General features: G+C 38.2%; 1 protein-coding gene and 1 long non-coding RNA gene across 3 annotated transcripts; both read right to left on the bottom strand.

The window, feature by feature from the left end:
• Positions 1-17709: 17709 nt before the first annotated feature.
• LOC139197358 (uncharacterized) lies at positions 17710-20677 on the bottom strand. Of its 2 annotated transcripts, XR_011582683.1 has the most exons (7): positions 20283-20677; positions 19935-20025; positions 19679-19771; positions 19190-19321; positions 19061-19098; positions 18759-18922; positions 17710-18053 (listed from the first exon to the last, which is right to left on the bottom strand). It is a non-coding gene; the product is annotated as an uncharacterized lncRNA (long non-coding RNA). The 2 variants fall into 2 exon arrangements; XR_011582682.1 differs by lacking the exon at positions 19679-19771 and having other exon boundaries at positions 20283-20548.
• A 243-nt stretch (positions 20678-20920) lies between these two features.
• LOC114825996 (probable LRR receptor-like serine/threonine-protein kinase At3g47570) lies at positions 20921-24434 on the bottom strand. The gene is made up of 2 exons (XM_029105506.2): positions 21604-24434; positions 20921-21463 (listed from the first exon to the last, which is right to left on the bottom strand). Exons 1-2 carry the CDS (start codon positions 24284-24286, stop codon positions 21012-21014), a joined length of 3135 nt encoding a protein of 1044 aa, XP_028961339.2. The 5' UTR covers positions 24287-24434; the 3' UTR covers positions 20921-21011.
• Between the last annotated feature and the right edge of the window lie 844 nt (positions 24435-25278).

Here is a 25278-nt window from a genome sequence, read left to right on the forward strand (position 1 = left end):
CTGTGTTTTCGGACTACCGATATTTCCGATATTACCGATATTTTCTTCCTTGCTCAAATCACAGAGAAAGGTCGAGTTGTCAATTCCCCCACTTCTGAGATGGTTGTCAGAAAGCATTAACCACTCAAGCTAATGCAAATTTGTCAAAGGAGGGACCTTTTCACGCGATAATGGTTGGTGATTTGGCCCTGCGTGTAGGTGAGTTCCCTTAATTCTGCGTGATTGTTGATGTGTGTATCTTCTACGTGTGACACACTAATTGGGTTTCATGTGAGGGAGCGTGTTAAAATGTCTCACGTCGATCGTATCAATGACAAAAGAAGAGTTTAAGTATCATTACCTCATTCGAGCTAACACCGAGGCTTTTTGTGATAATACTCCACAACTGATGAATTGTGCAAATAGTAATTATCAAGTTGATAACAATATCGATATTGTTAGAAATAAACATTCAGCCCATTACTCTGATAATTCTACAAGACAAACTTTAAGGTGATCAGCTTTTGTGCATCAACACTTTGGTTGTAAATTATCTGATTCCAAATTTTTAAATATTTGGACTTGACTCGTTGGGTCAACTATATTGTCTCTGATGTTGGAAAGTGCCACGGTAGATTGGTTGATATATAGCTGTCGCATTCATCAAATATTACTGGCCGACCGGCTTGAAATAAGGTTGGAAAGTAGCTTCTAAACTGTTTTGATTCTATTTTCTAGCTTAGCTTACAAGCTAAGTTGGAAAAAGTGTGCTAGTAGACTTTGCCATGGTCAAGTTAGGGTTGGAAATTGCCATCCATATAATTTTAGCAGACTTTTTTCTTTCTTAACAATTATTTATTTAATTCACAAACACTGTAGTTTTAATATATATATATACATGTATGTATATATTATGGACTGGACTTGATATATATGGGTTGACCATATTGTCTCTACACTCTAGTATTGGACAGTGCCATGGTAAACTGGTAGATATATAGCTGGCATTCATAAATCATTACCGGCCGACAAGCTTTAAATAAGGGGTTGGTTTTGTTTCTATTTTCCAGCTTACCTTACACGTTAAGTTGGAAAAAGTGTGTGCTCGTAGACTTTGGCTGGGTCAAGTTAGTGTTGGACATTGCCAGTTTGGATTTCAAATTAGAAATGTTTTTTTTATCAAAATATCAAACTTTTTCACCGATCCCTTTGCACCTAACAATTATTTGTCTAACCCACCAACTCTATCGCATTATTAAAAAAAAAAAAAAATATATATATATATATATATATATATAACTTTCTAATAAACTTCTTAAGAAAAAATTTAGAGAGTGAGGGTAGGAAAGGGACTACAAGAGAGAAAGCGCTCTCAACTGTCTGTAATTGCTTATTTTCTCTTGTAGCCTTACACCTTTCATTATATTAATTACATGGGCTTTACTTGCCCTACAAGTAATACAAGTCATACAGGGATTTGATTTCCAAATCTTATTGGAATCCTACTTCTAGATTTACAAAACAACATTCCTAAATAATATTAACTACGATACTTCCCCTTGATGTGTAAAGCTTAAGAAATAGTCGTATCAGGTCTTCTCGGATGATTGTTGGAGCCTTCAATTGGCATTGAGAGTCACAAATGCAATCTTGATCAAGGTTGCTCTAAGGAAACATAAACTCACAAAACTAACAATGGTAAAACCACTGACGGAGGCACATAAGGACTATAGTAGTCCAAGGCCTACCCTAGCTGACTTTAAAAAATAAGATTAGTAGTACACTTATTTCTATTGCTTTGCAACCCTTCTCAATACTTAAAAAAAATTAAAAAATCAATCATTATCTATCTTTTTCATCCAACATATCTCATCCCAAAATTAAGTATAATATTTCAAATGATCATTTATCACAAATCAATAACATTTAAATTAAAACCCATCATTCACTTTAATTAAAAAAAATAATCGTCTTTCACTTATGCCCTGGCAGAACTATTCCCCCTGTTCTTCTTGAATTTCATATATTTAGCCATTCTAAATTCCAAATTTATTGAATAAAGACAATAAGGTTGGTAAAACTCTATTATTCTCTATAACATATTTGTTTCTATTCTATCCTACCTCTTACTTGAGTTTTAGGATTTGCAAAATTTTAGTGATTCTTTCTATTGAATTTGATAATTCTTTCAATGGTGTAGATGACATCATGCAATGGTTCCAAAATATGAAATTCGTTGAGAGTAATTATGATTACTATGAATAGATAAATTATCTATGTATACAAGATGAGACGGAAAAAAATTTCCTTACTAGGAATTGGAATCACTTCAAAAGAATGAAGCTTGAAAGTGAGGACGAATTCAGAAGAGGAAAGTAAAACAAAGCAATAGTTGATGAAACATAAATATATAAACATCGAAAGAAACACATCTTCAAATTGTTATGCTCCCCCTAAACAAATGCTTTTCAAAAAATAATGAAATGCAGCATGCAAATGATATATATATATATATATATATATATATATTAATTTGTATGAGAAGCCAATCATTATACCAACAAGAATGATAGAGTACAAAAACACATGTAGTTTTGAATCCTTCTTCACAAACTAGCACATTCTCTAAAACATAACATATTTGAACAATATAGCCGAAAATTGATGTTACACAATGTAATTAAGTCTTACATGATCAAATTAACTTTAACCCTTAACCTTACCAGACATACGCTCCACTTGTCACTTAAAGTGTTTGGGGGTGAAGTGTATACACAAAAGATCTTTACATGAATGCTCTATCATAGACTTGCAAATTGATCTCATCTCCACACATCAAAATTTACCTTTTTGGATCAAGTCGGTCTTTGCAAATGGTTGTAACGGGGCTTTAGGGACTTGGATAAACAAATGATGGATATGGGAAAGACAAAGTCCAAGAAACAAATAGGGTGGTGGAGAATGTAACCGAGAGAGAGAAATGTAACAATGAACCATGCAATTTAGCAGTAAATTGAGCAGTTGGATTTGAAACATGAACGAAATACTACTGCATAATTGATTTCTAATGATTCTTGTCTTCATTTACAACAACACACTTGATTTCTTCTGATGCTGCCAGCTTAATTGTGGCTCAAAATAACCTCTTTTCCCCTTTTCTTCTTTTGCTCTTCACTTTGTAATTTGGTTTTCTTCACAAAATTTGTGTCTTAAACATTTGAACAACCTTGATCTCTCTGCTTTGAAAAACATACTCTACCAGCTTCATAGTAGGGTAAGGCATTTTAAATATAAGAGGCTAGGTAAGGAAAATGTAGGGTTAAGAACAAACGGCTTACATAAAGGCTCAAAATGGTTAACTAGAGAAAAAATATGTAAGGCACTAGCATATATAGCAATGGTGGTAAGTCGTAATGCCTACTATCATCTCTGAAATAGAGCTATATATGACACAAACTTTTGAGAGGTCTCAAGGTAAGTTCTAGAGATGCAAAACACACAAGATTTCACACATGAGAAAAATAAGAGTATGAAAAATGCACACTATATTTAGGCACAAAAGCTCACATGGGTGCAGATTTATTGAAGTTAAACGTGTTTAGCTCATTAAGATTCGTATATTATCAACATGAAGCTATTGTCAACAATTGTCAAACATATCATGCTAGTGCCATGTTATCAAATGAACAAAACTAGAACTCATATGAAATTTTCATTTTACCTCACATATTTTTTTAACAAGAAGAAAAAGATGCAATATCTATACTAAATGAACATGCAAGCATACATGAATGAAAACATATGCAAAGACAGAACTCAGTCAATATAAACGATTTGGAGGTGGAAAGTAACTGTATCCTTCTCATTTTCCGATGTAGATGCATCCCATAATCTTCGCTCCAAGTGACATTCATTGCCCTATTCTTCTTCTCCTTTCTCTTGATAGTGTTTGCATACTCAGAAGCAATGTGTCCATACCCTTGACACTCATGGCATTGAAATCTATTGTTAGAACTCCTATGTCCACTAGTTCTAGAGGATCTAGATGCTTTGTCATGTGAGAAATCTAGAGAACAAAAGTTTCTTGAGTTAGAACTTGAGTTGGTTCGTTACTCACAACCCTTGGAATTCTGAGACTTAAGAAACCTTCTAATTTGCATGGTTAACTCAACCAATTCATCTTCAAACATGTCTTCAATTAAGCGATCACTTTCTTCTTCTTTGAGAGCTTTAAGAGCAATGTTTTTTATCTTCTTGGAATCAGGAAGCTCTAACTCATACGATTGCATAGACATAATCAATTGCTTAATCTTTAGATATTTTGATTCCTTAATCTTTGTTCTCTTCGCATGAAACCTTATAGGAAGTGATCTTAAGATCTTTTTCACAATCCTATACTCTAGAATATTGTCATGAAGATTGTAGCAGCCATTGGCAATTATGCTAAGCTTAGCATAAAAGTCAAAGAAACTCTCATCATCAGACATTGCGATATTTTCAAATTTTGTGATGAGATGTTGAAGCTTGGATTCTTTAACAGTTGAGTTACCCTCATGAGTAACTTCAAGAATGTCCCAAACTTCTTTCACAGTTGAACACTTGCTTATGTAATTGAATTGTTTAGGCGAAACGGCTGTGAATAAAGCATTCAGAGCTCTTTGGTTAAAAGTTCTAGAGTTATACGCTCATCATTTCTCCATTAAGATTAGATATAGACACAGAGAACTCTACTTCACTTTTGGTCTCTTCGATCATTGGAGGTTCCCAACCTTCTTCAATAGCATGCCACACCTTGTCATCTTGTGCCCACATAAATGATTTCATTTTTGCCTTTCACGCAACATAGTTGTCACCATCAAAGTGTGGTGGATGAGAAACTGAACCATAGCACAATTCATCACAGTAGTCCCTCAGATCTCACTAATTACGTCTAGTGACAATCTTTGATACCAATTGAAACTTCTAGGATGGGTAATAGTTTGACCTAGAGGGGGTTAATAGGTTCCAACTTAAAAAATTCAATGCCAAATCAGTTTCAAATTAATTACACATTCACATCACATATCATCCACTTAGTAGATGAAGTGATACTTACTGGGCCTATTAATTTTCGGTGGATGTACCCCATAGAAAAGTAGCAATATTATTCTCCCATTTAATCTCATTGTTCTTATGAAATTGTAAATTTAAATTGCAACACTTTAATTGGTTAGTGTATAAGCTTTTAAGCTAATTTTGAATTTAGTAGAAATAAGCCTTGTATTTAGTTGTGTATCCACTTTGGTTAATATTGCCAAGTGTAGGGCTCACATTGTAATTTTGTCTAAGTGACATGTGGATAAACCACCTTGAATCCAGCTAGATGTGTGGCTGGGATCCTTTTGATGTATTGGTGGGATTCCTCAGCATAACTAACCGTTATGCATAATAGTGTGTGCAATTGAAAAAGAATCAACTTAGAACATTCTCTCTGTGACTTGCAGAGAAGAACGCATCCATCACCATTGTCAATTCTCTGTTATTTCTCCTCTCATTCCTTCTTCGATTCATACTCTCCCTAAAACTAAAACTTTAACATGGCCTCAGAGCCAGGTTCGATCAATTGAGCCTGGGCTTAAAACTGTGAATCCTCTTAGCAACATCAAAGCTTGGTGAAGGTCGTTGGAGTCTCGTTACCATCTGAGAAGGATAATCAACTCATTCGGACCAAAATGTTTAGATCTGGAGACTCGGAAGTGAGAACTCCAATTTTCTCCGGTGAAAACTACAAGTTCTAGAGAATCAAGATGGTGACGATCTTCAAATCACATGGGTTGTGGAATCTGGTTGAAAAATGAGTTATAACTCACGATTCGAAGAAGAAGAAGAAGGTTGAAGGATCATCAAATGGTGAAGGAGATGAAGAAATGGCTGATGTGTTGATGAAAGACGCAAAGGCTTTGGGAATTATTTAAAATGCAGTTACGGATCAAATCTTCTCTTGAATCGCCAATGCCGAATACGCAAAGATGGCATGGAAATTGTTGTATGGAGAGTATCACGATGGTGATCAGGTAAGGTTTGGAAAATTGCAAAATCTGAGACATGAGTTCGAATATACTAGAATGCGTGATGATGAAACCCTATCTGGATATCTTACTAGGCTAAATGACTTGATCAATCAGATGAAAACATTTGGTGAAGTTCTTTCTAATGAAAGACTTGTGCAGAAGGTTTTGATTAGTCTTCGTAAGCCATATGATCTTATATGCCTGGTTATTGAGAATACAAAATGTTTAAAGACTGTGGAATTGCAGGAGGTTGTAGCAATCTTGAAGAGTCAAGAGCAACGGTTCAATTTACAAAGTGTTGACACCACTGAGAGGGCTTTTGCTTCACTCTCTGTGAGCTCAAAATGGCAAAACAATAGTAATGTTCACTCTGATGCATTCAAACCACATAAAAACTTGAATTCAAAAGGGAAGAAATGGGAGTCTAAGCCTAGGTTCCAACATAAAACATTTCCTGGTCCTGCACAGAATCAACTCCTTCAGGGTCCATAAAGCAAGATGCAGTTAAACCACAGTGTAAAGTGTGTTCTAAATTCCATTTTGGTGAATGTCGATATAACGGGAAGCCTAAGTGCTATAACTGTGACAAATTTGGACATTGGGCCAAGGAATGTACAATAGACAAGGCTATCTAGAAGGCAAATTGTGTTAATCAAATGGAAGTTACTGGAAACCTGTTATATACTAACAGTGCCATTATTGAGGCAAGGGTGAATGGAAATTGGTACATTGATAGTGGTTGTAGCAACCATATGACAGGAAATGTTGAACAAAGCAGTAGGCCCAGACGATATACCAATCGAAGTGTGGAAAGTTTTGGGAGAGACAGGTATAACATGGCTCACTGACCTTTTCAATAGGATTTTGAAAACGAAGAAGATGCCAAATGAGTGGCGAACGAGCACTTTGGTGCCTATCTACAAGAATAAGGGCGACGTACAAAATTGCATGAACTATAGGGGTATTAAGCTAATGAGTCATACAATGAAGCTCTGGGAGAGAGTCATTGAGCATAGATTGAGGCAAGAGACACGAGTTTCGGACAACCAATTCGGGTTCATGCCAGGGCGCTCAACCATGGAGGCAATCTATCTCTTACGAAGATTGATGGAAAGATATAGAGATGGGAAAAAGGATTTACACATGGTCTTTATAGATTTGGAAAAAGCGTATGATAGGGTCCCAAGAGACATTCTTTGGAGGATTTTAGAGAAGAAATGAGTACGAGTAGCATATATCCAAGCTATAAAGGATATGTATGAAGGAGCAAAGACTGCCGTAAGAACTCATGAAGGACAAACCGAAAGCTTTCCCATAACTGTAGGATTACATCAAGGCTCATCCTTAAGTCCTTACCTTTTTGCGTTGGTAATGGATGAGTTAACAAGACATATTCAAGATGATATTCCTTGGTGTATGCTTTTCGCAGACGATATAGTGTTGATAGATGAAACTCAGGAAGGGGTAAATGCAAAGCTTAACCTTTGGAGAGAAGTGTTGGAACCTAAAGGTCTTCGCCTAAGCCGATCAAAGACATAATATATGGAGTACAAGTTCAGTGCAAATGGAGGCCAAAACGAGTTAGGGGTGAGGATCGGAGATCAAGAAATACCAAAGAGCGACCGTTTTCGTTACCTAGGATCTATCTTGCAAAAGAACGGAGAATTAGATGGAGATCTCAACCATAGAATACAAGCTGGATGGATGAAGTGGAAGAGTGCATCCGGCGTGTTGTGTGACCGCCGTATGCCACTGAAGCTCAAGGGAAAATTTTATAGGACAGCAATAAGGCCGGCGATGCTGTATGGCACAGAATGTTGGGCGGTGAAGCATCAACACGTACACAAAATGGGTGTAGCGGAGATGAGGGTGCTTCGTGGGATGTGTGGGCACACGAGAAAGGATAAGATTGGGAATGAGGATATCCGAGGTAAAGTAGGAGTAGCCGAAATTGAAGGAAAACTTTGGAAGAGAAGGCCTACTGACGCTCCGGTTCGAAAATGCGACTATGGGACAGAGGTTCAGGGCCGAAGGGGTAGAGGAAGACCTAGGAAAACTTTGGAAGAGACCCTGAGAAAAGACTTAGAGTACTTGGATCTAACGGAGGACATGACACATGACAGAACACAATGGCGTTCTAAGATTCATATAGCCGATCCCACTCAGTGACTTGGATTTTCCAAGTCTCCAATCGAGAAGTTTTCCTCGCTCGGGAAATTAAGGGAACACTACCTCAACCTACATGCTCCACTCACAAAGCTTCAACATACAAACTTCAACAAAAGAAAATTCAAAGAACTTAGCAAAGAAGGCTTTGGTGTATTTAACACAATACGTTGAAATGAAGGAAAACTTATTTATTGATATCCCCGATAAGTTACAAATATGTACATATACATGAGTCAAAATAAACAAACAAGAGGGAGCCTTCACAAAGGTTGTTTAGGAGAAGTCTCAGCAGTCGGTAGAGCCCCAGAAAGAGAAGGCACCGGAGGGGGATCATTTGGAGCCTCAGTACTGGACAGAACCCTAGAAGGAGGAGGCATCAGAGGTTGATCATTTGGAGCTTCATTACGCGGTACAGCCCCAGAAGACGAAGGCAATAAATGCCTTTGGAACAAACCCACAAATCTCTGATGATCAAGTAAAACCTGACCATCAGATTCCTTCATCTGGTCAAGCTTCATCTTCATGTTTGTAGCATAGTCATGTGCGAGTCGGTGCAACTGTTTATTCTCATGCTTGAGCCCTCTAATCTCCTGTTTGAGACTCATCACTTCAGCCGCCAATGATTCAACTTGGCAGGTTCGAGCAAATAGGCGTTGGGCCATATTAGACACAGAACCTGCACACTGAACACTGAGAGCCAGAGAATCCTTAACAGCCAACTCATCAGACCGTTTGGAAAGTAATCTGTTATCTTTGGGAGTGAGAAGGTTCCTGGCCACTACCGCAACGGTCATATCATTCTTCATCACGAAATCCCCAACGGTAAGAGGACCAGTAAGGTTGACGAAGGATGGGCGCCATATGTTGTCTGGAGAAGGCGGGGCTGCCTCTTCAACAAGGTTCAAGTCAAAACGACGGTCGGAGGGGCCAGACATTTTCAAAGGTGTTGAAGAGAGAAGAGGTCGGACAAATCAAGATCTTAGAAGTGCAAGAATGGAGCTTCTACTGGTGGAGATTCAAGTGTGCTTTGGAACTTAATGCCAGCCCGTATAAAAATCTGCACTCGACGAAGCTTCAAAAATCGAAGAGGCGCCTGCTCAGAAATCGAAGAGGCGTTTGCTTTCTCAAAAGCTGGGCTGCTCAGAGACCACGAGGGTCGATCTCAGAAATCGAAGAGGCGTTTGCTTTCTCAAAAGCTGGGCTACTCAAAGACCATGAAGGCCGATCTCAGAAATCGAAGAGGCTTGCTTTCTCAAAAGCTGGGCTGCTCAGAGACCACGAGGGTCGATCTCAGAAATCGAAGAGGCACATACTTTTCCAGCCTTGTCAGCACCTGCCACACGCACACTCAGCTTTGCGGAAATTATGGGCATTCTGTCGAAGATTTCTGGTGAAGTAGAAAGCACATGAATCGTACTGTTCAATCACCCACTTCCCACACGCAACAGTAGCTCATGGGTACCACAGATAACTTTGCCAAAGTTATCTGACAAAGTTGAGACACGTGAAGCTTGCAGCTCCCACTACATCGTTCTGACCAAGAATGGTAAAAGAATAGCAAAGAAACAACACTAACAAAGTTTAGACACATAAATTTTGAAGGTCTAGCTACGATATTATTACCCACAAGAGTAAAGGAACAGTACCACTGCTGGATAATTGGAAGGTCCCGGTGTGTCAACCTCTGTACTTCGTGGCAAGGTAGACTAGCAAACATGCCCAACCTTTACTCACATTCGAGAAAACACTTCCAACAAGATTGCTTGCTCCAAAATCGAAGAGGCACCGCCTTCCGAATCTCGAGAGCCAGACTACCAACATGATTACTTTCTAAAAAATCGAAGAGAGGGTAAAGGAACAGTAACACTACTGGATAATTGGAAAGTCCTTGTGTGTCAACCTCTGTGCTTCGTGGCAAGGTAGACTAGCAAACATGCCCAACCTTTACTCACATTCGAGAAAACACTCCCAACAAGATTGCTTGCTCCAAAATCGAAGAGGCACCACCGCCCTCCGAATCTCGAGAGCCAGACTCCCAACATGATTACTTTCTCAAAAATCGAAGAGACACCGCTCTCCGAATCTCGAGAGCCAGACCCCCAGCAGGATTGCTTTCTCAAAAATCGAAGAGGCATCGTTCTCCGAATCTCGAGAGCCAGATCCCCGACAGGATTGCTTGTTCGAAAACCGAAAAGGCACCACTTTCCCAACTTCAAGAGCTGGATCTCCTTGGATAAAGCTTGTCTGTAATCTTCACACGCAACATCAGCTTTCCAGATACCACAGACCACTTTTTCAAAGTGCTCTGACAGAGTTAAAACATGTGAAGCTGGCAGCTCCCACTACCGAGCTATAACCAAGCAGGGTAAAGGAATAGCATTATTACTTGATGTTAGGGAGACTCCTATATATGTCGACCTCCATCCCCAACGGATAGGCAGACCTGCAAAAATGCTCAACTCTTCCTCTTATCTGAGAGGGCACTCCCAACGAAGCCTTTCGAAATATTCAACTTTCTTTCCCCCCGATAATACCTCTGCAAACAAGCTATACTAGAGCAAGAATATCTCATATCATCAGGGTTAAAAGCAAGAGTATCTCATATCATGCTTTTTCCCTGTCTTTTCCTTTGGCCTTGTTCTTACCTGCAAGACAAGGAGAAAGAGAGCAATCAGTCAGCATTTGGAATCAAGCTTCCAGCCATGAACTGACTGCCTGGAACCCCTTACCTGAGTACTTACCTGGCATTGCTCTCGAGTACTCATCTTCAACATCTTATGCTTCCAGGGAAGATACCGCATCTGCCTAAGGAACAGATAGGGCAAGTGAGAAGGATACAAAGAAGCATGTGGAGACAAGCGTAACAGCACACGTGCCGATACATCCACTACTCTGTCAAAAGCAAAAGTATCCCATATCAGCAGGGTCGAACGTACTCTAGATTTGATGGACTTGTTTTGACCCTCAAATTCTTCAGTCGGCCTTATACTCTGGAGGAAACCAGAAAACCCTCCAGCCCAGTTCAAGAATAAGCCTGTGGAAAGTTACTTCTTCAAAAGCAAAAGTATCCCATATCATCTCTTCTCATTTTTCTTCTCTTTATCCTTCATGCTGCCTGCAAGATAGGGAGAATGTGAACAATCAGCCGGAGCTCTGATTGATTACCTTGTCTGTCACCTCTTTCAGCAGATCCCCTAGCTCGGCGACTTGGGGGACTCCTACTACATGGTTTGTATCACGCTTGATCAAGCCTGAAACTACAAGTAAGCTTCAAGTGAAATTGATACATTACCTTGTGCATCTCCACCAGTTAAAGATACCACCCCTAGATGGAGGAATAGTACTTCTAGAAAAGATGCCACATCTACCTATGAGACAGATAAGGTAAGTCAAGACGATACCACACTCCGGTACTTAGAAGTTTCGTGATTACGAGATCATTCTCCCACAATATTTCCTAATGTCATTTGTACTAAATCATTCACTTGTACTCACTAAAGGAGAGCTTGAATCTATGTACTTGTGTAAACCCTTCACAATTAATGAGAACTCCTCTATTCCGTGGACGTAGCCAATCTGGGTGAACCACGTACATCTTGTGTTTGCTTTCCTATCTCTATCCATTTATATACTTATCCACACTAATGACCGGAGCAATCTAGCGAAGATCACAAAAAGCGACCGTTTTCGCTACCTAGGATCTATCTTGCAAGAGAACGGAGAATTAGATGGAGATCTCAACCATAGAATACAAGCTGGATGGATGAAGTGTAAGAGTGTATCCGGCGTGTTGTGTGACCGTCGTAGGCCACTGAAGCTCAAGGGAAAATTTTATAGGACGGCAATAAGGCCAGCGATGTTGTATGGCACAGAATGTTGGGCGGTGAAGCATCAACACGTACACAAAATGGGTGTAGCGGAGATGAGGATGCTTCGTGGGATGTGTGGGCACACGAGAAAGGATAAGATTGGGAATGAGGATATCCGAGGTAAAGTAGGAGTAGTCGAAATTGAAGGAAATATGAGAAAAAATCGGTTCCGGTGGTTTGGACATGTGCAAAGAATGCCTACTGACGCTCCGGTTCGAAAATGTGACTACGGGACAGAGGTTCAGGGCCGAATGGGTAGAGGAAGACCTAGGAAAACTTTGGAAGAGACCCTAAGAAAAGACTTGAGTACTTGGATCTAACGGAGGACATGACACAAAACCGAGCGTAATGGCGTTCTAGGATTCATATAGCCGACCCCACTTAGTGGGAAAAGGCTTTGTTGTTGTTGTTGTTGTTTCCTTTATTCCAAATTGACATAACCAGATAAAAAGCCTCAAAGAACCTAAACCTTCCTTTAGATGAATTCTATGCGAGAATGTTCCCAATAAAACAGAATGTTTAACCATCTTTCTAATAAAACAAACTCGAATTGCTTGAGCATCTTCAATGAAAGGCCAACTTTATTTTTTCATTCCCCCAATTAAACCGATAAACTCACTCAACCTGGGTTTTAAACCAACCTAAGCACAAATTCAAGCCAACTACCTAATATTCAACTACATATCCAATTCAAACAACATGGGTAATATTCAATAACATGTCCAATCTTTAAACACATTTACAAAACAGATTTAGAGCACAATAAAATCAACTTTATAGCAGCACAGAAACATCAAAATCCAACACAAAAAATAAAGCGGCATACAAGTTCTCTATCTTGTATGCTTTTTCAGCTGGATCTTCTTAACTCGTCTCAAAAAAAAACCTTCATACAGTTCACCTACAAGGATCATCACACAACCAAAAATTAGACAGATTTGTACCAATGAATACATAAGGAACCAAGAAATGGGAAAAAAATCTACCAACATAGGGATGAGAAGCAAACACTACAAAATTATGAAGAAGCACATAAATGAGCACAGTGAAACCAAAAAATTCGAATGATGGTTTTAACAAAGCAAACGGAAAACAAAACAATAAACAATTATTTTCAAACAGTGCATAACTTGTTGAATCAGAGGAAAAAAAAAGAAAACCCATACCCTCCCATACATCCCTCTGTCATTCTCTCCTCACTGACCCTGCACACTAACCCATTAATTTTAAGAAGAGCACACTAACCCATTAATTAATCCCAAAAAATGCACACAGCCCTACTTTCTCCTCGCTCTCTATCTCTATCTCCTTATCCATCTCTCTCTATAAACTGATAAACCCCCAAAACCGGACCTGACATACTAAACAATTCGAAAATTTAAGCTACCATTAAAGAATACAATTTAAAAAAGGAAATTATCTTTGGATTTGAGGCATGCAGCGCAAGATCCAGCACACCCCGCTCTCAGTAGGGTTTGTTCATGACCCCTACCTCGTCTTCCTGAAATCCCGATCCCGACGACCCATATGATCGTCTGACCATACCCACCCTTTTCTCGCTCTCTCTCTTTCTCTATCTCTCTCTCTCTCTCTCCCCGAAATCCTAATTCAACGAAAGCAAATGAAACCTACCCAGTTATTCCCTATCTCGCCCAAAAGCAAGAGGACCAATTTGCCCTTCCTAATACACCATCTTCACCATCGAATTGTAAACTTTGATGGGCAAAACTATAATTAAATAATTTGGGCCTGACTTAGGGCCGGGCTTCTCAGCTAAAACCAACACATTTGGGCCTGGCTTAGGGCCGGCCCGCTAACCTAAAATCAACGCAAACAGTAATGGCATAGTTGTAATTAAAGTGAAATCTGGATTGAAACACTGTTCATTTCAATAGTGCCAATTTCAATCCTTACAATCCCAAAAAATGCACACAACCATACTTTCTCCTCTCTCTCTCTCTCTCTCTCTCTCTCTCTCTCTCTCTCTCTATAAACTGAGAAATCCCCAAAACTGAACCTAACATACTAAACAATTCGAAAATTTAAGCTACCATTAAAGAATACAATTTAAAAAAGGAACTTATCTTTGGATTTGAGGCATGCAGCACAAGATCTGGCACACCCCGCTCTCAGTAAGGTTTGTTCATGACCCCTACCTCGTCTCCTTGAAATCCCAATCCCGACGACCCATATGCTCTTGTCGGACCATACCCACCCTTTCTCTCTCTCTCTCTCTCTCTCTCTCTCTCTCTCTCTCTCTCTCTCTCTCTCTCTCTCTCTCCAAAACCCTAATTCAACAAAAGCAAATGAAACCTACCCAGTTACCCCCTATCTCGCCCAAAAGCAAGAGGACCAATTTGCCCTTCCTAATACACCATCCTCACCATCGAATTGTAATCTTTGATGGGCAAAACTGTAATTAAATAATTTGGGCCTCACTGAGGGCCGGGCTTCTCAGCTAAAACCAACACATTTGGGCCTGGCTTAGGGCCGGCCTGCTAACCTAAAATCAACACAAACAGTAATGGCATAGTTGTAATTAAAGTGAAATCCGGATTGAAACACTGTTCATTTGAATAGTGTCAATTTCAATCCTTACACCCAAAAAATGCACACAGCAATAATTTCTCCTCTCTCTCTATCTCTATCTCCCTATCCATCTCTCTTTATAAACTGATAAACCCCCAAAACCGGACCTAACATGCTAAACAATTCGAAAATTTAAGCTACCATTAAAGAATACATTTTTAAAAAGGAACTTATCTTTGGATTTGAGGCATGCAACGCAAGATCCGGGCACACCCCGCTCTCAGTAGGGTTTGTTCATGACGCCTACCTCGTCTCCCTGAAATCCCAATCCCGACAACCCATTTGCTCTTGTCTGACCATACCCACCTCTCTCTCTCTCTCTCTCTCTCTCTCTGAAACCCTGATTCAACGAAAGCATATGAAACCTACCCAGTTACCCCTATCTCGCCCAAAAGCAAGAGGACCAATTTGCCCTTCCTAATACACCATCCTCACCATCGAATTGTAATCTTTGATGGGCAAAACTGTAATTAAATAATTTGGGCCTCACTGAGGGCCAAGCTTCTCAGCTAAAACCAACACATTTGGGCCTGGCTTTGGGTTGGCCTGCTAACCTAAAATCAACCCGAACAGTAATGGCATAGTTGTAATTAAAGTGAAATCCAGATTGAAACACTGTTCATTTGAATAGTGCCAATTTCAATCCTTACTTTAGATTGAAGTAATAGTCAAAGGATGGAAAAATTAAAAGAAACACAAATTAATTGTAACACCAAAAAACAGTTTCATCCTCCATTAGAGATATTCAGGTACACCAAGAATCACCACTATATTTAAAATGAATTTGGTGGATTAGAAACACAATAATCTCACGCAACTAAGATCATCTAATACTTTCAACACTATTTGCAACTCAACTTCAATACCTATTATTGATTAAGAATTAATTCCTAACCCATTACTCAGAAACCTAAATTTCATAAGATCAAGAAGAAAAAAATGAGCAAAATTATTGGTAAAACTCAATAATTGTTTCTAAATATACCTTCTCAAAATTTCAGCACTGCTTTGATGATCTATAAAGAAGGCAGTTTTGGAGAGTTTGGAATCGAAGTAAGGCATCAATTTTGGCCGAGGCGAACTCGTCCCGGAACTTCAGAAACCCAAATAAAAAATATGATAAATAAGTAGAGCAGCAAATGATTACACATATGTATAATAATATATAGAGAGATAAACACACAAACACAAATTAATGTTTAAATTTCTATCCTATCAAAAGCTTAAACATCCAACTAATCATTCTCTCCCAGAGGTCATCAGAAATGTGATTCTTCTGAGCATAAAATGCCACCAAAAATAGAGATAAATTGAATAATATAAATAAAAATTAACCTGGAGAAGGGGATGAAAGGGAAGCTTTAATAAGGGTTGAAGCCCATGACTTTACCCAGGTTGACTTGAAGCTGCTGTCGAGGGGTCTTCATTGCTGCAACCCTGTCCATGAACTTGTTGCGGTTGCTTTTCATCTTCTCCTCCCTCCCTCCCTCCTCTCTGCAAGCCGCATGCCTTCCCTTCACCGAATTCCTCTCTCTCTCTCTCTCTCCCCCTCCCCCTCTGTCATTTCCTCTGTCTCACATCCTCTTTGCAAGCCGCATGTCTTCCCCTCACCAATCCCACACTGAGCCGTCGATCTCACCGAATGCAACCCTAACTTGTCCCAAACCCAATCCAACTAAGTAACAATTACAGCAACATTTGGTTTTGCAGTGCCAAATTCAATTAAGTAATACTCCTAAAAATATAAATGGTTGGCATCTTACAACATATATACTAATTCTATTTACATTCTCGGTTTTATGAAAGGGAGTTGTTAGTGATACTGTAAAAAAGTTATTGCATTGTCAGCTGAATATGTATTTAAAACATAGCAAAGTGAAAAGACAGTTTAATAGTCCAATGAAATAAAAAAATTAGAAATGTGAGTTCTAATTGAATTCATTCACAAACAATTACTAAATTAATTTGAAAATTAAAATGGGTGTATCCACAAACTGACCATCCTAAATCTCTTGCTTAATTCTGTGAGCCACATTGTTTGATATCTATAGTCCATTGTCATTCGGCTTGACACATGTTTGAGCAGGGGACTCCATGAAAGCTACAATGTCCATAAAATGTAATTATTACTAATTATAAGCAATGTAATCAAATATACATAAAATAGTACAAACTAGTTTTATTCCTTTCCACAAAGCTCTCAGGTTCGATGCTTATGAAATGCTGAGTTCGATACAAATTATTAATGATAGAAATACTCCAGCATCTTTTGAGTTTAAGTACTACTACTTAAACATGTTAACACACCCATAAGCTGACTAATTCTAATTAGTCTTTGATGCAATTTCTATATACTTATATGAAGAAGAACCAACAGAGTGAGTAAAAACAAATTCTTAGTAAAAGATTTAGCCAATTCTAATTAACAACTACTAATCAAACTGCAAAAGCAACATATGAGTTTTTCTGGCTTCAAAGTTCAAACATAGAACCAACAGAGTCAAAGGTCTTCATATGCATTATGAGAAAAAACTCATTACGGTATCAGAAATCATAACTTAAAGCTAAACCAAAAAAAGTAAGAGACACACAATTGATGTTCCTTATGTCCATCTAAGAGATGGGCAAGTAAATTTTGTGAAGAAACACCTGCTGGTTTGTCCAACATGAGAAGATAATAAGTTCTCATTGAAGATTCATTGCTTGAGTGGTTTATTTATTTAAGTGATTTCTATTTTGTTGAGAAAATGATACCGCCATAAAAAATACAAATAAAATACATAACAGCACAATCAAATCATTTTTTTATGTCCTGTACAGTCTGGTAGAAGGTGCCCAAATCAAAACAAAATGGGTATCTGCAGACTTGTTTGCTCGAAGGACACAACGATTTCTAACTTTAGTAGAATCACATCCAACTCTATCAATTACTTCTGAAATAGTAAAAAAACCATGAAATTGTGCAGTCACTAAAGACCTAAATACTGAAATCACAAAAGAAAAACAACCCAAATCATAAATTAATGAATGAAAGGAGTATAAAGTTCAATGATAAACTAAGAAGAGTGAGAAAACATATAGAAAGTTTTCTCATAAGAAAATTTGTATAAATTAGTAATTTAGTCCTTCTCGGGCTTAAAAATACCATGTACTACACACATTAATGTAATCAATCGCTCAGATAATTCAGGAGGCGAAAACCAAAAGCCAAATTTTTTCCATTTCATGCCTTGAAAACAGACTCTTCAGTCTATACACTCCAAAAGGATATATAATACTAACTGGGGACCCTCAGATCACTTGAAAGTGTATCCCAAGTGTGAATGCTGTCAGCGAAATTAAACTCCTGGGTTAAGAGGAGGGTGATCCGCTTAAATGCATAAAATTGGGGATTGACCTGTCATTTAAAATAGGAGCCCAGTCAGTCCTATATAAAGAATTCTAGTGACCTAAATATGATATTCTCAAATAACCATGAAAACCTTAAGGTGATGAATATTTAAGCAGCATTTTACTATTTAAAAGGCTGTCAACAGGTGACACATAATAATTCTCTCAGCCGTCTTGGAAAAATTATTAATTTTGATCAAATCTCTAAGGAGATTAGTAATAAGAAAATGATAGGCAGTCACTGGATAAGCTTGAACCTGGAACAATCTAGCTAAATAGTATCCGATGCCATTCCATGCCATACTAATGGCATACTAATGCATACATTCCTCTTCAATTACATTTACATAAATGTGTTATGGCATACTATGTCATGTTTTATATAAATTTAATCCTCAAATTTAACACGGTCACCAAAAAATTATATTGGAGAATCAAATTGAAAAATCTAACATAACCCAAATTTACATTAATGGACAAACAGATGCTACAGTAAAGAAAAAGAGAGCCAAGAACGGAATTTACTTTATCTATGCCGATAACTGTCTGAGAATGAAACAAAGACCAATTGGAATGCAAAAAATAATGAAGTGAAATAAGCACATGGAAGTGTTATTTATAATGAAGTGAAATTACCCACCATGGTTTATTTGACATATGGATAATTTCGTCTAAGAAAGAGAAATAAGTAGCGTCAAGTACAGTAAATTACCATCTGTTTGTATCTCAAAAGTTCAGAAGTGTCCAGTTGCCTCTTTGCCTGACCCAACTCTATCCCTCTCACTCTACTTGCAAAGTTCAGTGAGCAAAGTGTCTCACTCACATCATTTTCATTAGGGCTTATCTGAACAAACATGAGTGTCTTCGAGTCTCCTCCTGAAACAACGAATGATACTCATTAGTTTAAGTATAATTTCATCCAAGAAACCAGAGAATAAAAAAAAAATATGAACTTGGAATATTAAACAACTCAGAATAAGAATTGTTGATTCTACTGTGATCCAAATGAAGTACCTAGAGAGTCTTGAAGCAAGTGGGAAAGCTTCGAGTTCCTGCACATAACACATAATTTAGTAAAAGAAAGTAATAGCTGAATGCATTGGTGGCAACTTGGCCAATATAAACAAAGAATTATTCATTAACCTGAAAGGTATGTGTGAGCTTTAGTTGCAAGTGCAGATATGACATCACCAAGGGAAGACAGAGATCTATTTATGTTTTGAGTTTCCTTGAGTCATTCTCCTTGTACTTCTGTCTTCGCTACACGCTCAGTTCCTGCTAGATCCACCAACCAGAGCTTACTTCTTGGTCGAATCTCTTAAATCAAAATTCTAAAGTACAAAGATTCATCATTTATAGCATAAATCAAACTATGACTTTATCTCGAGAAACCGAGGACACCTCCTTGTGTCTGGTTTCATGTGAACACCTCAACTTATATCACATCCAATTAAACTACTGCAACAACATGCTGACACAATGAACATGGAAATACATATACTATTTGACACTACCAAATCGAGCAGTCTCTAAAGATCAAAAAGGGACCCTCGAAAGCAGAAACCCTATCTCATATGCATTAAAACAATTAGCAAAAAGATTAAAAACGGGTTCTGAGTTCTAAATTCTCACCATTGCTAAAATAATCATATCGTTTCAATCTGAAGTCAGGTCGATTTCCGTCATCCCCATTAACAGAAGCAGTAACTTCAGCCATCGGCGTATCTTAATTAAAATTTAATCAATATTTTATCCATTTATGAAAGCAGAGTCTCTCCATTTAAACCAAACCCATCAAATTAAATGAACAATTAAATCCAACCCACAATTCAAATTCCAAACTTTATATCAAATTAAGAAGAAAAAAAAATCAATTTTATGTGCTCACCAGTCCAGTTTTTGGGTGCCTGCTCATGGAAGGAACCTCAAAAGTGGGAACCAAATTCATCCCTTTGTACTTCCTCTTGTTATCGATGTAGCTGAGAGATACAGAGAGAGAAGAAACTGTAAATTTGGTGAAAATAAGCAATGAGATAGTAAAAAAGAAAGATGCTTTAGCCTTTTAAGTAGGTGAAAGCTAACAATAATTGGGTGTTGACACCCACACTTACCAATTACATAAATTTGAATTTGAATCTTTTGAAGCTCATATCATGCGAAGCAAATGAAACCAAAACAAACAATCCAACTGAAAATTTGAAACTCAGACCAATCGAGACAAACAAAAGTCATTTACCTTGGAAGATAATCACAACATTGCAAGATTCAGACAATAAATCGAGTGGCTTCTACGCATGGAAGATAACACTAAAGTTATTGCCACGGTGAAGCAAATTGCAGAAGGCAGGGTAGAGAACCCCATTTCAGATACCTAGCAAAAATCAAAACCCCCAATTTTGCGGTTTTGATTCAAATTTCAACAATTAAAAAATAAATTATAAAAAAATCATCAAAAGTTAATAATGGTCACAAATGTAAATAAATTAAAATTAGCAATTCAAAAGAGCACCATACGTCTTGATGTTATTATCTTCGTCCCTCAAATTATTGAAATATTCTTCTGCGGAAACAAACACGTGTACCTTCCCATTTTCAACCGTAGGTGTTGCAGTCTGCACAGACGGTTGAATTCTAGAGGAATTTCATCAATTTTATATTAAATTCTGTCTTCACCATTTTTATCCAAAAATAATGAGCAATAAAACTACAATGGAATGCTTCCCATTTTCAACCACGGATAAACCTCTCAACATTGAGGAGGAATTCCAATATTTTCCTACATAGGTTTGCAATTAGATGAACACTTTCCACAACTTTTTTTTTTTTTAATTTTTATTTGTATTCTTTCAGAGCATTCGTCCCGTAATGTTTGGTAAAGCTAGAATTTCATCGATCAAGCATAATTCGTATGCAAATAAGTTTGTTTGGCAAGCATTGATCAACTAGCCATATGTACTGTATTTTTTTATCTAACAAATACGAGAACTCTCACATAAAATATATTAATATTACATGCTATACCACGTACTAACAATAAGCTTCTATTCACATATTCCATTTGCTCGAAGTTTGTTTCTGATCCGACAGATTTGTGCCATAGCATCGCTGATGTCCAATCTTCTCCAGGCAACTCCGCTGAGCAAGCAACACCAATTTCTAAAACTGACATTAAACTTTTTTCAATTTGGACTTGATTCCCTTTGCTAGCCTCGTCATGACAATTGCTCTCTTGAACAAGAACGAGATCCAAAACCTCTTCCACTTTCTCCAGCAGAGCTGCCCTCACAAAGTTATGAAGGTTTGAAGTTCCCTCAAACATGTTATCGGTTGGTCGCTTTCCTGTAAATATTTCCAATAGGAGGATACCAAAGCTGTACACATCACCTTGTGTCCACACTTCATGTCCCATGCCATATTCTGCATTCCACAATTCAGAACATTAGATCCTAATTTTCTAGTGAAGTGCTAAAAGCCCATTTCATGTTTGAAAAATTTAAAATAAATACTGCACAATTTTAAAATACTAGCTAGGAAAAATTAAACAACTGTGTATTTACCTGGAGGAGCATAACCAATAGTTCCCTTGATCCCTAAAGAACTTGATTGATTTCCCGAAGAATTTTCAGCAGCTTTTGGTAGGAACCTCACCAACCCAAAGTCACCTACATGTGCAACCATGTCCTCATTGAGAAGAATATTGCTGGGTTTGAGGTCGCAATGAACTATTGGCGTCTCACAATGATGATGGAGATAATCCAGTGCCATAGAAACATCAATAACAATATTCAACCTCTGAGAAATTGTTAAGCTCCTTGGCCTCTGACTTGTCTCACCAATTGTATGAGTTGGATGCAACCATTCCTCCAAACTCCCGTTGACCATGAACTCATAAATTAAGGCCTTGAAGTCGTGACCACGATAATCAAAACCAGAACATGCCGAGAGTACCTTGACAAGATTACGGTGTCTAATATTCCTTAAAGCCTCGCATTCAGCAATAAAACTTTTGTAAGCTCCGAGACGAGCAAGGTTGAGTACTTTGACAGCAATTGTTTCACCTTGCTCAAGTAATCCTTTATAGACAGACCCAAAACTGCCCATACCAATCAAGTTGACAGAGGAAAATCCATCAGTAGCTTTGAGAAGACTATGGTAAGAGACTGAGAGAAATTTTTCTGAATCACTTGAAGTCCGCTCTATTTTTGCCCTCTGTGGCCGACGGAGGTACAAAAAGACTAGTGCAAAAGTAACCCCAAGAATCCCACAAACCAGAGAAATTATCAATTTCATTTTTGGGCTTAATCCTCCCTTGTTGGAATGTTGGAGTTTGCACTTTGGCAAATGCAATTCAGGAATTCCCCCACAAAGCTTGCTATTTCCTTCAATCGATGTGGCAGTTGCATTCCTGAAAACCCCCTTCATTGGTACCATGCCCTCAAAGTTGTTATAAGATAGATTCAAAGATTGCAAAACTTGAAGACGCTCTAAGAATTCTGGAATCGAGCCTGACAAGTTGTTGCGAGAAAGATGTAATTCTTTGATTCCTCTAAGTGAACTCAGAGATGATGGAATCGTCCCTTGAAAGAAGTTTCCTTGCAGGTCTAGAGATTCAATTTTTATGCAACTACCAAGACTTGTTGGAATTTCCCCAGACAGCATGTTTTGAGAAACACGAAAATACTCCAGATTTATCAAATTTCCTACTTCTTTGGGAAGGAAACCAGTCAACTGATTTTTAGAGAAATCCAATTCCACATAGGAAGATGACAGGCCAATGACTTGAGGGGATATGAGACCACTGAGGTTGTTATTAGCAAGAATCAAGGTAATCAATTTCTGGCACTTACCTAAACTTGAGGGAATATTGCCTTCAAGTTTGTTACCGGCTAAATTCAATATATATAGTTCACTTAAATTCCCAAATGACGACGGGATATAGCCGGAGAGATTGTTAAAACCCAAATCTAATTCGTATAACTTCCGAAGCTTTCCCACGTCCGTGGGGACGCTTTCTGAAAATTGGTTCTGAGCAAACCAAATGCTCTCTAGGCTAGCCAGATTTCCAATCCCATGGGGGATGCTTCCTGATATTTTATTGTATTCTGCGTGCAAGTATACAAGAGAAGAAGACAAGTTGGCCATGCATTGAGTTAAACTGCCCCCAAAATTGTTTGTATCGAACAGCAGTCTTTGTAAACGGGTAGCATTAGTCAGATCACAAACAAAGCTCAAGTCATCGATTTCCCCCCTTCCAAGATCGTTGTAAGCAATATTTAAGGACTCAAGATTAACTAAATTTTTCAAAGAAGGAACTTTCCCCTGAAATTTGTTTATTTCCATCCAAAGAGAAGATAGAGTTGAGGCATTAGATAACGAAATAGGAAGAGGTCCATTAAATTTGTTGTGGCCGACCCCAAAATGTTCTAGACTTGGAAAGACAATTCCTACGTTTGGAGGTAAAGTGCCTTGGATTCTGTTAACTGTAACATCAAGGACACTAATGGAAGAGAGATTATAGAGTGAGGGAGGGATCACACCTGAGAAGCTATTAAGACCCAAAGCAAGAACCTTAAAATTGGCCATTTGACCAAAGATATCTGGAATACTCCCATAAAAATCATTATTAGGTGCAACAAGCAACTCAAGAGATGATAAATTGGCAAAGGAATAGGGGATACTTCCTGTAAGTTTGTTGTAGAGTATCGAAATTATTCTCAACTTCGACAAAGTGCCAACCTCCTCAGGAAGTCTTCCTACCAGAAAATTCCCACCAAAAGCAATTCTGGTTAGTTGAGAGCAACGGGATAAATTTGAGGGAATTTCACCGGTAAGGGAATTATTCTCCCAAACTATATCTTGCAATCTTGAGAGACGGCCGATTTCTGGAGGAATTTGGTGGCTCAAGTTATTGTTGGTGAGAGAAAGTACTCTCAAAAAACTCAGGTTCCCAACATGTGGTGACAGAGAGCCTGAAAGTTTGAAGGACTGCAGGTTCAACACCGTGACCCTCTTGTGACGACGACCACACGTGACACCACGCCAATTGCAGAAGTGGTTGGTTTCGTTCCATGAAGTCAAGGTTTCAAGAGGGTCATAGGTTATCCTCGCCTTGATTTCAAGCAAGGCCAGTCGATCTGTCTCATTTCCACTCAGTCTCAAGGCAAGGCATGAGTGAAAAATAAGGACATGAAAGCATAAATACGAGGAAAGCAAAACTGAAAATAACTTGTTCATCCCCATGGTGGTTGCTACTTGTTATATGCTTACAGCAGCTCTTAGGAGAATACATCTAATTTATAAGCAACTTGCCGCATAATGCAAGTTTAGACGCAGCAAGGACCCAACACCCACCCCATACGTTGAGACATATTCATCACTCAAAACACACAATTACTGTCCTAGCTAGTGATGCCCCAGTACTGGGGTCGGTTTTGTTTAACATTTTGCGGGTGTTTTTTTTGCATGAATCGGATCGGAAATAATCAGTTGAAAATTTTTGAATCAGGATCAGAACGGATAAAAAAATTCAAATTCAAAATTTTTAGAATTCGAGTAATCTCAAATTTTTTGGAACATAATTCGGAAATTCATATAATGTACAATTCTTTCACTAAGTAACCACGAAAGCTGTTATTCACCAACTCATTTTACACTATTACTATATATTAAGTATCTAACTAAGCATCAGATGGGGTTTGGTTCGTACCATACCCATATTTACCACTTTCAAATGACTCTTTGTTTATTTTTTCAAGGCTCACCAAAAGATAAATGGAGATCCAAAAGAGAGAAGGGTTTTAAGTCCTCTATGAGCTTGGGCAGGGTTAGACCCAACTTTAAGATGATCAGTTTTTGTTCATCAACATTTGTACATTAGTTTTGTATCTGGTTCCAGATTATAGAAGTGTTTACGTATGGGTCAACTACATTGTCTCTAGTTTTGGAAGGTGCCATGATAGACTGATCATATATAGTGGTTAGGAATCAAGATAAGGAGAGTGCAAAGTGTGGTAAGGAATCAAGATAAGGAGAATGCAAATTGAATCCAAGGACCCCTCCATGGGTCCGTTTGGGATAACTAAGGAGTTTGGGAGACTGAAATGGCTCCAGGGATGAGGCTGGGAAATGCCATTAGGTTTTAGAAATTAAGATAAGGCTTGACTGGTCATTAGGAAATTATCATGATTTGGGGGCTGGGGTTGAAGGATGGGGGAAAATTTTTAGGAAATATA

This window comes from Malus domestica, chromosome 07 (genome assembly GCF_042453785.1).
Source record: "Malus domestica chromosome 07, GDT2T_hap1".
In the NCBI taxonomy this organism is placed as follows: domain Eukaryota; kingdom Viridiplantae; phylum Streptophyta; class Magnoliopsida; order Rosales; family Rosaceae; genus Malus; species Malus domestica.

Bases quoted from the DNA above. Each gene is read 5' to 3' on its own strand.
- LOC114825996 (XM_029105506.2), bottom strand. From the start codon at position 24,286: ATGGGGATGAACAAGTTATTTTCAGTTTTGCTTTCCTCGTATTTATGC. The intron at 21,464-21,603 runs GTAAATACACAG...TGTGGAATGCAG, and splicing joins TATTGGTTATGCTCCTCCAG to AATATGGCATGGGACATGAA.